The sequence below is a fragment of the Punica granatum genome, chromosome 2 (genome assembly GCF_007655135.1).
Source record: "Punica granatum isolate Tunisia-2019 chromosome 2, ASM765513v2, whole genome shotgun sequence".
In the NCBI taxonomy this organism is placed as follows: Eukaryota; Viridiplantae; Streptophyta; class Magnoliopsida; order Myrtales; family Lythraceae; genus Punica; species Punica granatum.
This window is the reverse complement of record NC_045128.1, coordinates 32,249,040-32,264,120: the sequence shown is the minus strand read 5'-3', so window position 1 is coordinate 32,264,120 and position 15,081 is coordinate 32,249,040. Positions and strand designations below refer to the sequence as shown.

Sequence of the window (15,081 nt, the reverse complement as noted above, 5' to 3'; positions counted from 1 at the left end):
AGCTATTACTCTTTTGGGTCGTACTAATCCTAATATATCATGAGCAATTTAATTCTTGTATTGGCCATATCTAGACTCATTTATTTACGAAAAAGTCACAAAACATCATACATGATATCCTAAACAACAACAAAAAAGAGGTAAAAATGCCAAATTTAACCTTCATTTTTAACGTCCATGATTAAGAAAAGTAGCAAAATCAACCAAGTTCAAAGTAGCCAAGTAAATCACCCATAACTCAATACACGCATAAAAAAGTTGTTTCAAAGATAGGGATTGCAAGGCCCTTGGGAAGAAAAATATAATTTATATACATATATGATATATGTTTTGGTTTATTTGTTTCGATTTTTAACTTTAAAAATAAAAAACCAAACTATATCCACAAAACTTCAAGAAAAACCACTCAGTAACCAAACCATATATGTGAATATTCGATTTTTCGAATTGGTTTTGATTTTTCGGATATTTTTTAACAGCCCTACATAGAATAGCAGAAATCATAGTTCACAATTTACTAAAATATAAATCACAGTATCGAAATAGAAATAACAAATAAGAACAAAAAAAAAACATATCATATGTCATTTAAATTATCATGAAGATCTTCGTCATCATTACCGTCATATGTTGTCGAATGGATTGAAACATCGGCCGGAAAATGGAGTTAGTTTAACCCAAAATTACTTTAAAATCACCCAAAGACGCATGGGCGAGGATCGGTTGGATTGCAACTATCTTATTATCCGACAATCCAACTAATTATCCTAGACGGATCTTACTTTTTAATCTTTTGGTTCAGATCGGGATAGGTGGCCGAGGTGCAAGATCGTAAGATTACACTATCTTAAGATCCTGCAAGCTATCTTGACAACCTTGGTTGTTCCATATCAACGTGAAAGCTAACAATCGAAGAAATAAAACATGATTGCAAATGTCTTAACTAAATTTAGCTGGAACAATAACAGTAATTTTGTGTTTCTTTTTTTTTTTTACGGGAATTGCTAAATATCGAATGTTCTAACGGTTCATATTTTTATTTTTCGTTCGAATTATAGCAATCTGAAAAAATTGAGAATTGATTTAAGTTTTTAAGGCTGTTGCATTTATTGCCTTTAAAAAATCTGAGAAATTGAACATCTAGTTATCAAGCTCCATTAAAAAGAAAAAAATGTGACTAAAATGAGATATACGCTCACAAAATAACTAATTACTAGTAATATTACCGAAAAGCTAATTACTTATCAATCAATTATAATATATAAATTGTTAGTAATATTTGGGCGCGCTGGGAGACTTCCATTTCGAACATACAATATATTACGCAAGGTCCATATATTTAATACGTTCCTCTCAATTTTTTTTTTCCCATTAACTGAACCTTCAGTGGATATTCTTTAAGCTAATAGACCGCACCGTGCGGTATATATTTTTGGTTCATCATGTTCTAGTTGGGCCTCATTCGAACTTTCACTGAACATGCAATTGCTTATTGATGACAATAAGCAATGCAATTGCGCATGTGCCATGTTAGAAAATAATAAAGAAGGGTAATAAATTTTGCCGTAATGCCGCATGTTGCAATTCCCGCTAGTTTCCTCGACGTCCTTTCAATATTTCCCCCATAACTTCCCGTCCCACTGCCCGCCAAGTCAGCTCGGTCTACCCGCCCTGACGTGTCCGTTGGAGCATAACACGATCACCCGCCGGTGACCGTATCAAATCTGGACTGAGCTCACCTTGCTCCCTCCAGTGGGTCAGTCACAGCCACTCGGTCACCTTCTCCCTTCTTCTTTTTCGATAGAGAAAGATCTCAGATCTCTCTCTCTCTCTCCGACGGAGCCATGAAGCCGCTCGAGAGTGTGAATCTCCTCAGGACCCCGGTCGTGATCAAAACCCTAGCGTTCATCTCCCTCTCCATCGCATTTTTCTACCTGGGCAAGCGCTGGTCCGAGTCCGACGGCTACCAGCAGCTCATTTTCTTCTCCTCCCCCGCGTCCTCCTCCGCAGCTCACCGGCGGCCTCCCTCCGTCGCTCTCTCCCCGAACCTCGGCAAGACCTTCAACCTCTCTTCCATCATCTCCCAGGGCGCCGAGCAATCCGTACCGCCGCCCGCCGATGCGCTTCCCCCGGACTCCTCCGCCACCGCAACCGCCGAGCCCGTCGCCGCTTCTCCTCCCCCTCCACCGCCCATTCCTCCTCCTCCGCCGCCACAGATCACGAGGTTCGGTATCGTCGACGAGAATGGGACTATGTCGGATGACTTTGAGGTCGGCGAGTTCGATCCGGACTTCGTGGAGGACTGGAAGACTAATGGGAGTGAGACGGAGGCTAGCGGAACCGAAGCTGGCGGAGGTGGGGGCCGAATTACAATAAAGAAATATCATCTTTGCCCGGAGAGTATGAGGGAGTACATTCCGTGTTTGGACAATGTGGAGGCGATTAAGAGGCTGAATTCTACCGAGAAAGGGGAGAGATTCGAGCGGCATTGTCCCGACAAGGACAAGGGTTTGAATTGCTTGGTCCCTTCTCCCCAAGGATATCGGCCACCTATTCCTTGGCCAAGAAGCCGTAACGAGGTAATTGTTTCCCGACAGTTCAATTGCTTCTGTCTCCGATTGCTCGACTAGAAAATGCAAGAAAAATGGCATAGCATAGAACGAGGCTGCTGAAAGAATTTTATGATGAATTGATTAGTGTCTGTTATTAAATCTGCTCTAGTAACGTGTATATCAGTCAAAGTTACATTCTTTACAAATGAATCATGTAATCTATTTACAGATAATCACTGTCATGGGAACTGCCACTTGTTTGTAGGTTTGGTACTACAATGTTCCCCACACCCGATTGGTAGAAGATAAAGGTGGACAAAACTGGATTTTCAAGGAGAAGAATAAGTTTAAATTTCCCGGTGGTGGAACCCAGTTTATCCATGGGGCGGATGAGTACCTGAATCAGATGTCCCAGGTTTAATGCTGCATCAATCCAAATGTAACAGGACAGAATAATATTAATATGGGTCACATAAAATCTGACACAAAGTGTTTTTTTTTTTTTATCCTGCATTGGTAGATGGTGCCGGACATTACATTTGGTCGGCATATCCGAGTTGTATTGGATGTTGGGTGTGGCGTTGCCAGTTTTGGGGCCTACTTGTTATCACGGGATGTCTTAACTATGTCTGTAGCTCCAAAAGATGTCCACGAGAACCAAATTCAATTTGCCCTTGAGCGAGGTGTGCCAGCAATGGTGGCAGCATTTGCTACTCGTCGCCTGCTATATCCGAGTCAAGCTTTTGACTTGATACATTGTTCAAGGTGCAGGATCAACTGGACTCGTGATGGTAGTGATTCTTGTCTAGTACTTATCTATCATTCTATTGGCGTATAAGAGGATTTTAATTAGGGAAGGATAGATGACAAAAGAAGAGTAACTATGCTTTATTTAGCCAAAAAAAGAAGAAAAGAGAGAGTAACTATGCTTCATTCAGTGGCCCATTCAGTTTAATATTGGATTGCCCTATTTGGTGTCAATTCGTGTTTGCAATGCCATTACTCAGTTTTATCTTTCATAAAAAGTTATCTCATTGTGATTCGCTTTTTTCTGTTAAGATGGTATTCTGCTACTTGAAGTCAACCGGATGCTCCGAGCTGGAGGATACTTTGCTTGGGCTGCACAACCAGTTTATAAACATGAACCTGTTCTCGAAGAACAATGGGAAGGTATCATGCAGAACCCTGATTTTGGAATATCTTGAAGTTTTTCACTTTCCTTTAAACACTGTCCCTTTAATATATCATGCATAAAAGTGTTTGTACGTCACTGTCTCTTAGTCAATTGGTGGCATGTGCAATTATCCTCTATGCCATAATACTCTATCCATGATTAAGCTCTGCAAACCTATATATTTGGTCCATTTGAAAGTGGTGAAAATGAGGCAACTTCATGATTAATCTGGTATGTTATTAGTCAATGAAACTGCAGACAGCGAAAATGTGGTATTAGAGGAAGTTTTGATCTGTATGTGCTGAACATTTCGTTCTTGATCTGTATACTGAATTTTTCCTTTTTCTGATTCTCAGAGATGCTAAATCTCACAAATCGTCTTTGCTGGGAGCTTGTGAAGAAGGAAGGATATATTGCTATATGGAGGAAACCATTGAACAACAATTGTTACCTAAGCCGGGAGGCAGGTACTAAGCCTCCACTATGCGAACCAGATGATGATCCAGATAATGTGTGGTATGCTCTGTCCCTTTCTTCCTCCGAAGGATCTGATGATGTCATAAATGACAAGTTGCGAATCATTGGATCATGTCTCTTTCTAGAATGCATTTTAGGTAGTTTATGAAGAATTTGTTAGTTCATTGTTGTATCCTATGACTTAGTTGTTCCATCATTATGGTTAATAACCTACTTTGTTAATTCCTGAATGAGTATGTCAAATTGAAATCAGGAAGGGCATTGATGCTAGAGCGTAGATTAATCAATCTTAGGTGACACTTTCATCTCTGTTGATAAGCGTTCTTGACATACTGTTTTGATGATTTTATAAGGTACACTGATCTGAAAGCATGCGTAACTCGGTTACCTGATAATGGATTTGGGGCAAATGTCACAGAATGGCCTGCACGTTTGCACAATCCACCGGATAGGCTGCAGAGCATACAGATGGATGCTGTCATATCCAGAAATGAACTTTTCAGGGCAGAATGGAAGTACTGGAATGAGATCATTGCAAGCTATGTCCGGGCATTAAAGTGGAAGAAGATGAAACTAAGAAATGTGTTGGACATGAAAGCTGGCTTTGGAGGGTATTTTCCTTACCTGAAGTATTTTCCATTAACATCATACTTTATAGGTCACTGACAATGTTTTCACAAATATTGTGTAGTTTTGCAGCAGCATTAATTGAGAGTCAGATTGATTGCTGGGTTCTTAATGTGGTTCCCGTTAGTGGCCCTAACACATTGCCTGTCATATATGACCGTGGCCTTATTGGAGTAATGCATGACTGGTATATCGACTATCTCTTGATGATTAAGTTTTCCACTTGGATATACATCCTAGATTCTCATCAAACATCCTAGTTCCACAATGTTATAATGTTCAGTTTAAAACTTGCAGTCTAATTTGATAAGCTGAGTTACATAAAATGTGTCAGGTGTGAGCCGTTTGATACGTATCCAAGAACATATGACTTACTGCATGCAGCTGGCCTCTTCTCTGTGGAGAAGAACAGGTATGGTATCACATCTTTACTTGTGAAAGCAGAAACATGGACTGGACTATTTTGGAATTGACTGCAACTTTCTCTTATTACCTATGCTCCTTCATACCAGATGCAACATGTCAACTATAATGCTCGAGATGGATAGGATCCTGAGACCCGGGGGGCATGTATATATACGGGACTCTATCTCTGTCATGGACGAACTTCAGGAAATTGGTAAAGCCATGGGATGGCACATGGTGCTGCGGGACACGGCCGAGGGCCCTCATGCGAGTTATAGGATTTTAACGTGTGAAAAACGCCTCTTGCATGCTTGAAAAGTTGCTGGAGAAGTGAATTTACAGCAAGACTTCCTCTGTATCAGTTTGACTGATTGATTCCCCAAAATAAATCATTTGACTTTGCTCAAGGGATCGATTTGAAAGGATTGTCATGGGGAAGAAAAACTCAGCAAGGGGAGTCTAACAAGGGCAGAGCTCATCGTCAGCGCACAGATCATATATAGCCACTCCTTTCAGGCACTTGTTCTGTATTTTACATATGTAAAATTATTTCATTGCACTGAGGGAACGATTGATACTCTCATTGCCATTGTTATATTTTTAACCCCCATTTGGAAGGAAGTAGTTGCGGTGCTGTTAACTTAATTTTCTTTGTACATGTAATCACCTCCAGAGATTCGGAATATTTGTTCGGCGGATCGTTTATCGCTTCGTTTTTTTTTCAGTCCTTGAGCACGTATGTTCATAATCATTGCCTCGACACAAGTTAACTCAGTCTAATAACAAGTTGATTAGGACCAAGAATGCAAGATTTCATCGGAGAGATCATCCAAGATCTATTATTAGGATAATAATACATAATGTAAACTATAATCGGCGCATTTATTATGCTTTAATGTATTAATACAAACAATTTAATTTTTTTATACAAATTTAAATAATTTTAATTTTATTCTCTCGAAATTATTCATGATACAAGAATTTTGAAATTTTTATTCACTGGATAAATATACATTTTTTTATACAATTTGATGCTCATACATAATTGAAAGAGATGTATGTAACATTTTGCTTTTATCTTATATTATAGCAATTTAAGTGCATATATATATAGTTTTTACATCCAATAACGAATAAATCGTATGAATTATAATTTACTTAATTTTGTATAAAATTTAAGCATTAATAATTTTAGTAAAAATTTTACAAATAGGATATTATTTAATTCGAGTTTCAATTTCATTATAACTCCCTGTAAGTATCTCTAAATTTATTAAAAAAAAAATATTTTTCAAATGTTATTGTAAAACAAACATTGATTGGATGTTGATTTGATAATAGTTTATTATATATATTTATTAATTTTTATGATATTCATTAAAAACTAAAATTAGATAATTTATTTATCAACTGGTTTAGTTATGTAAACACATTGATTTTCAATTGAAATACTCATTAGAAACATCACCAAGTGAAAGAATCAAAATTAGTTTTTTCATAATTGTGTATCCCGCACGTTAATTTTGTTACCTTAAATTATGCATACATTTTTAAAATTTTATTTTACTAAAGCTACTGAAGTATGAATTGATCGAAAGCACATGCTTCAATTATAATGTTCATCTTATAAAATATTTTCGTACAAATTTGAATAGAATAACTATATAAAAAATACGTTATCACAAGAGTATAAATAAAAATTAAAAAGAATATGTATATTATGTAAATTTGGTTGACTATATTAAGTAACTGTACTAAAAAGTAGGACAAAAAATTAAAATCTGTGGCCCAAAATGCATAGGTTTCATCTTCACCGAAAAGAAAGTATAGTTTTCATAATTTAATTAATTAGAAAAGTAAATGTGGTCGTTTAACTATTTCAAAATTGAAATATGTTAATTAATTTAAAGAATCATATTATTTATTATCATCTGTACATATAACTTATAAATTATGAGTTCAAACATGAAATTGAATATATAAATATATTCTTCCGATCTTTATATTAAATAGAAAAAGTTTTTTTATCATACAATTAAAATATATGTAAAATATTTATCAAGAAACTATATAATTTATACGGAAATTAAAAAAACGAATGGGTTTGTTAATAAGATCAATTTTTTTTTTCATTTTATTGTATTTTTAAATTTTATGTAATCATAAAGGAAGTCAAGTTAATTTGTACGTTAAGAGCTTGAAAAAAGGTGAAGTAATTATTAATTTGGTCTATATAAGATTGGTAGAGTGCCATAATGGAAGTGCTATTATAATTGTGCAGAGTTACACTTGGTTTTGTAATATTAGCAACTATGTACCCATACTACTAATAAATTTTAAAAAATATTTTCTTATTTATTTTAAAAAAGAAACTCAGGTCAAAATTTGTAATTACAAAAAGTTACTCGCATCAAAACCTCATGCAATACACGGAAAAAAGCCAATACATAAGTAAAGAAAAATCGTGGATTCAATATATGAACAAATATACTATTGAATTTTATAATCCGCATGTAAGATATAATACATAGAAGTTACAATAATTATTGTTAATTGTTCTACAAATGAAATTAGTATGAATTATTAGAATTAGCATCAAAGTGCTTAATTTTTTTAAAGACTTTATTTATGAATTACACCAAATGTTTTTTATGGTTAGAAACAAAACATTAACGGCCTATTTGGTTTCAAAATTTTTTTTAACTCTATTCCAGTTAATTTCACTTATCTTCAATTCAACAACACAATTATTACTTTTTCATTTTCTTCAATTTTTTAATAATTCAATTCAATTTTTAATACTAAATTCTCTCACATATTCATTACTTTTTATATAATTCAACAATACAATCATTACTTTCTCTTAATTATTCATTACTTTTTTCACACATTTTCTCATAATTCAACAACACAATCATCACAAACCAATTAAAACCAAAATCCAATTCTACTCAATTCTAAAATCAAACACAACCTAATTATTTTCAGTTTCTGCATAGTATAGTATATGGAACATTATTATTTAAAACTAGGGAAAATTCCACAATTGGTACAAAAGCTTTTTGAAATGTAACTCGTTCATACAAAAACTAAAAATTATAACGGTTTCATACAAAACGTTTATATTATATTTCAATGTTCAACAATTCGTCAATTTATGTTGATGTGGTTCTACAGTGATTATTGACGTATCCAACAATGTTGACATGGCGTGCCATATTATTAAGAATTTAATATAACAATAAAAAATAGGAAAATAAAATAAAATTTCCGAAAAACGATAAGAAATTTTGGAACATACAATAAAATCTAAAAAAAACATTTTAAAAAAATAAAAATATGTTTTTTCAGAAATTTTTTTAAAAAACCCAATAAAATTTCAAGAAAATTAAAAGTTTTCAAAAAAAGAAAACTAGAATATATATTTTTAGAAAACTCTTAAGAAACAGCACTAAATCTGAAAATACAATAAAAATATAATAAATATAACAATACAACATAATTTCAGAAAAATATCAAACTAAATTTGGAAAAATCTAAAAAAAACTAGGAAAAATAACAAAGTTTTTCAAAAAATATAATATTTACAAAATTTTTGAAAAAACCACTTAGTTGTTTTTTTTCAAATAATAATTTTACTCAACTCAACTCAATTATATTCTTCGTTATATTCAACAATATAATTATTTCTATTATGTCTTTTTTCTGCTATTTAATAATAATTTCTCACTGATATTTTTTCTAACCATTTTTATTATCAAATTTTTAATAATAAATTTCCCATTTACATTTACATCTATATATACATACATATATATTCTTACACATTAACATATTTGTCAACATTTATAATCATTGCACAAATCAAATTGAGTTGAATCATTTAAATTTTTCAAGAGTTTTTTGTTATATACTAAAATTTGATTATATCTTTCCAATTTTTTCGTTATTTTTCTAAAAATTACATTTTATTTTTAAGATTATGTGATATTTTTTTAAAAAAATTATAGAAAAAATTTCTTTAATTTTAGTATTTTTCGAAATAATTTTGTTATTTTACTGAAATTTTATGATATTTTTCCATTTTTTTATTTTAAAAAATTTGTTGTATTTTTTGGATATGGTGGTGATTTTAAATTTTCTTTAAAAAATATTTTCATTTAGTATTTTTGGGATTATTTTGATATTTTTGTGAAGTTTTATTGAATTTTTTATTTAGTGGTGTTTGCAAAACTTTTCTGAAAAAAAATAATTTTAATTTTTTAAAAATTTTAATTTTTTAAAAATTTTAATTTTTTAAAAATTTTAATTTTTTAAAAATTTTAATTTTTCTGAGATTTTATTGTATATTTCAACAATTTTATTTTTTTTTGAAATTTTATTGTATTTTTCCTTTTTTTTTTTGTTTTTATTGATATATTAATGATGTGGCACATCACGTTACCATTGTTGGATACGTTATCTGCCACATGGAGCCACGTCAGTAAAAATTGACGGATTGTTCAACACTGAAGTATAATATAAACGTTTTGTATGAAATCATTACAATTTTTACTTTTTGTAAAAAAGTGTTATATTTCAAAAAGGTTTTGTACAAATTGTAGAATTTCCTCATTAAAACTACGAGCCAATAAAAAATTTAATTGAATGATTGAAAATCAATTAAACTTGTAAAATTATTACTATATAGTTGAAGGAGAAATTGCAAGAATGCACTAATATCATTGTATATCACTTTTAGCTTGATGGATGACAGTGAATTCATTTAGCTTGATGGATGGAAGTGATCGGATTGGGTTCATGTAATGTCTAGCCAACCATTGGCTATTCACTCTACTATTATTGTACGTGATATTGCAGGCGATTGTCAAAGATTTTCTTCACCTGATAAGCACCAAGTTTTTTCATGAATTTAACAACTATCTTCTAAGGACAATTCATCTCTTTACACCTCACTCTTATATACTCTTTGCAATTTTTTTTTAAGTATAGGTTCCTTAAGGTCTTCAAAGAAGTCAAACAAATTGCATCCTTAAACTGTTTTCTTTCTTCAAACAGTTGACCTACAATAAAAGTAGGCCACTCACAAGTACTCGACTTTTTGAAGTAACTTCTAGGTTGCTTTTCTCTCATTGTGTCTTTATCATCCCCAAACTCTGAACTTGATTTACCAGAGTTAATGTTGCAGGCCTCATTAGAAGATGGATAATTGGTTATGTATCATTCATCTCCTGCATCAACAGTAACAATAACGCCATCTTTCTCTTTGCCATTGTTATCTTGCTTATCTTGTTTTGCTTGTTTATCTTGTTTTGCTTCCCTTCTAATAGTCTCTAGATCCTTCTGTAGTCGCAAACTCTTCAACTTTTCAGCTCTCTTCTTCTTCGCAATTTGAACTTGAGATTTGATGTCTTGGAGCTTATGATCATCTTCTTCACTTAGATCTGCAAGCACATCCTCATAAGCAAAATCACTCTCACTCCCATTACCGTTCTCTTCACTTTCTTCTGCAGCTCGATCTACAACAACATCAACTCCCTTCCTTCGTAAAATACCAGATGCAGTCTCCTCAACACCTCTCTTAGTAGCCACCTTAGGTTACTGAAATGCTTTGGGGTCGGTTATGTGCTTCACATATAGTTGGTAATATTTATGCTCCAACAACTGCTCTATGAGTTGAATGACAGAACTGTTATTGTACACCTCAAATAATCCCTCTTTTAACCTCTTCCCATAGACCCTATATAAGATCATCTCTACATTACCTTTATACCCCATATTTTCCAATTCTTTCACCATATGTGTAACATACACTTTGTTTGAGTCAATATCCCAATGCAATATCTCACCCCCACCATACAACACTTCTCCTCCTTCTTCCTTAAGGGAACTACCATGGTGTATTTCAAGTATGTATCCATGATAGTTCAAGTTATCCATCCTACAAGACCAATGTAACAGAACAAACATGTAATGAATATTGACAATCTTTCATTAAAACACAGTTTGCCAAAAAAATTCAACAGTAAATGAACACTACCTTGTAAAAATTCAGCTTTCCTCTTCTTCTTCTTCGAGTCTTCTTCTTGAGGTCGGGTTTGCTGATCCTGAGCTTCCCCCTTCTTCTTCTTCTTCTTCTTCTTCTTCTTCTTCTTCTTCTTCTTCTTCTTCGGTTCGGGTCAGATTCTCCTCACCTCCTTACCTCTACTCACCCGCAACCTCCTCTCCTACTCTCCTCTACTCAGTAAATGAAGAAGAACAACAGTACAGTGCTGTGCTCGTACTACCTCCTCTCCTCTCCTTTCCTTTCCTCCTATGCTCGTGCTACCTCCTCTTCTTGTTCTGCCTACTCGTGCTTGCTCGAGCAAAACAATCACCATGCTCCTCTACTCGTGCTACTTCCTCTACTGGTTTCTCAAATTTCTTTCCAGTAGCTTTCCCGAGTTCTCTTTCAAAGCTTTCGGGTTTTACTTCCAGAGCAGGGGCAAGGGTTTTACTTTCGAGTTTTCTCTTTCATTTTCTTTCCTTTGGAGCCGAGGCAAGGGTTTCACAAGTTTCCGGGTCGAATCACGAGTTTTCGGGTTTCCATTCGGGGCAAGAGCGCCACGTTAGCAAACTGACAGCCGCGTGGACGAAACTGACACCATTAACTCCATGTTGGCGGCTCGGTGACCCCAAGGGACGGATGGGACCACCGCTGACACTTTCCAAACGTTTTAGGACTTGATTTTTCGAAGTGAAACTTTTAGGACTCAATGTCAAAAAATGAAAAAATTTTAGGACCACTAGTGTCATTTTCCCCTTTTAAATGTATGTACTCTTCCCCAATATTAGACGTTCATATCATATCGAAAAAATGTTATCATATCTATCAAAGTTATGAAATCAAAATATTACTAGTAGATTAAAGAAAATGTGCCTCGCATGAGTCACTATACTAGTGTATATAATAAAACATAATTGATACATTTATTATGTACAGAAATGCTTGAATATTTATAAAATTTAAAAATTTAAAAAAATTAATCAATTTGAATTTTATTTTTCACTAAATATTTAATTAAAAAAGATCTTGAATGTTTTCAATCGGGAATATATAATATAACTGTTCATAACATAGTTGATACTCTAAATTATTTCTATTCCATAAAATCAATAAAAATAAATATAGGTATTTTAAATAGCTTGTGCTTAGTTTAGATATATATATATATATATATATATATATTGACAATTATATTCATCATAATATTCACTTAATATTTATATTATTTCTTTAAATTAAATATTTATGAATAATTATTACAATGAAAATATCTATTGAAAAATGTTCAATCCATGATATGTATATTTTTCTAATTATTTAATTTCTAATGAAATTTAGTAGATCTATATGGTAATCGCTAACTTTTATCTATGTTGTTTGGCGATACAAGGATCATTTTAAAAGGTAAATTTAAATTATTGATTACATTATAATTGGTTTGATTATGCAAATATATTTGATTCCCAATGAGAAATACATATGTTATTCATAGGGATAATCGTTTGATAGAAGCGGACATTGTATTTTTCTTATAATTCTATTGTATTTAGTGTTCGTTTACTTTATGATATTAAACTATTGTAATATAGTGTTTAATCGGTAACTAGTGTTACTTGGAACTGAATATATATAAAAATAGTGTAAATTATACTGTTGGTCCAAAAAAATTTATAAATATATCAGGTTGGTCCAAAAATTTTTTTTGCTACTTGATGATACAAAATATTTCAAAACTGTTTCTTTGTAGTACATTCCATTAATTCATTATTGACGCCGTTAAAAAATGTTAATGTGGCAATAAACTTTTTAATAAAAAATATTTTTTAATTTTAATTAAAACTCCAAACTTTTTAAAATTTTATAACGGTTTAAAGTTTTTGGACATTTTCAATTTTGCCCCAACCCTCTCTTTCCCTCCATTGTTCATCGTCTTCCTCCTCCCCTCCATCGTTCAAGCCCGAGCTCCACCAACTTGAACTCAAGCCTGGTTCCAAGCTCGAACTCCAGTTCCCAGCGCTTCTCCCCCTCATCCGCCCAAGTCGTCAGAGTCCATGGAAGCTGTAAGGGAAGGCTTTGAAGTTGAAGATGCTGGAAGCCGAATTTGAGCTGCAAGCCGAAATTGCCGCCCAGATCTAGACAACAAAGCGGTGAACTCGGTCCAATTGGAGCTGCCTCCTTTCGATTCCTTTCCTCTGCTGAACCAGCATAAGTCTTCATTCAGTCTGTGTCTCTTCGATTACCGTTCGTTCCCGCTGCTCCCAAGAAGAGAGAGAGAGAGAGAGAAGACCAAAACCCTCGCGTGGTTCCTCCTCTACTTCTCAGCCCTTCTTTTCCACATCTGCACATGCCCAGCTCACGACCTCTTCTCCATGCTTATCTTCCCTCATACACCAATGCACAGCGACCAAGAACCTCTCAAACCTCAAGATTGTCCATACCCATCTGGTCAAGAACAGGTTTTGCCACCTCTCTCTGAGCCACAAGCTCATCGACTCTTACCTCAAATGCGGTAGCATCTCCGTCAATCCAAAGTCCTAGGCTGCACTTCTTGGACTCCCGAAGCTTCAGAAGTCGTGCTTCGTCGATTCGAAGAATCGCCGAAACGCTAAGAATAGCCGTGCCTTCGACTCGGCGAGATGATGAACAGTGATGAACAATGGAGGGGAGGAGGAAGACGATGAACAGTGGAGGGAGAGAGAGACTTGGGACAAAATTGAAAAAGTCCAAAAATTTTAGGTCGTTTTGAAATTTTAAAAAGTTCAGAATTTTAATTAAAATTAAAAAATATTTTTTTATTAAAAAGTTCCTTGCCACATCAATATTTTCTAACAACGTCAATCATAAATTGATAGAATGTACTACAAAGAAATAGTTTTGAAACATTTTGTACAATTAAGTAGCAAAAAAAAACTTTTTGAACCAACCTGATATATTTGTAAAACTTTTTGGATCACCAATATAATTTATTCATAAAATATATATATATATAATATTATATAATATATTAGCCAATTATAATTTAAATTCAAATTTGAACGAAAATAAACACGTCATAAAGCATAAACTCGTGCATCAAAAGACTACTGAAGCATTAAAATTAAATTTTCAACACTTAATTTGATTTGACTAAAAAAACACTTAATTTGATTTAAATCGTTTATTTATTCAAAACAAAATTGACATAACTTATAAAGTGAAAAACCTGTAAGTTAATTCAAAATATACTTCTTTTTCTTATTTTACCTTAATCGCTGAGCCAACCAAATACTTACTGTGATCGCAACAAGGTCCTATTTCTCTTAGAAGTAATAAAAACTAGAGTCATACCTATAAAAAAAAAAAAAAACTAGAGTAAAAGAGAGCACGACAGGGGGAGCTAGGTGGACAATGGTGGCTCTAACGCCATTCTCCACCACCCAATTGAGATTGCCAAGCGACATCAGAGGACGTTGGAGACCTCGACCGATTGGTGATGGCCGATGTTTAAGCCACCATTCACTTGGAATTACTCCCCTTTCTGAGATCGCCCCTCATGAGGCTGTGTCGCCAGCCACAACCGCGACTGCCCCTAGTGGGGTTCGAGCGGTGAGAACCTTATCGCCAGCCACGACTGCCCTCAGTGAGGCCGCCAACAGCCTCTAATCTCCCCCTCGAAGAGAGGGGATGTGATTCTATGGCGGTGGTGGCTCCCCTACCTCTACAATCAAGTCCTCCTTAATCTCCTGGTTTCCCTTTTCTGCACTTTCGATTTTTGGGGTTAAAATGGTAACAAAAATTAAAAAAGATTTTCAAAAGTGAAA

General features: G+C 33.9%; 1 protein-coding gene across 1 annotated transcript; it reads left to right on the top strand.

Annotated features, from left to right (window-relative positions):
- Positions 1 to 1,747: 1,747 nt before the first annotated feature.
- On the top strand, positions 1,748 to 5,959 carry LOC116195093 (probable methyltransferase PMT11). Its single transcript, XM_031524068.1, has 9 exons — positions 1,748 to 2,579; positions 2,818 to 2,967; positions 3,073 to 3,343; positions 3,612 to 3,722; positions 4,083 to 4,242; positions 4,557 to 4,814; positions 4,895 to 5,017; positions 5,165 to 5,242; positions 5,343 to 5,959. Exons 1-9 carry the CDS (start codon positions 1,845 to 1,847, stop codon positions 5,548 to 5,550), a joined length of 2,094 nt encoding a protein of 697 aa, XP_031379928.1. The 5' UTR covers positions 1,748 to 1,844; the 3' UTR covers positions 5,551 to 5,959.
- Positions 5,960 to 15,081: the final 9,122 nt, after the last annotated feature.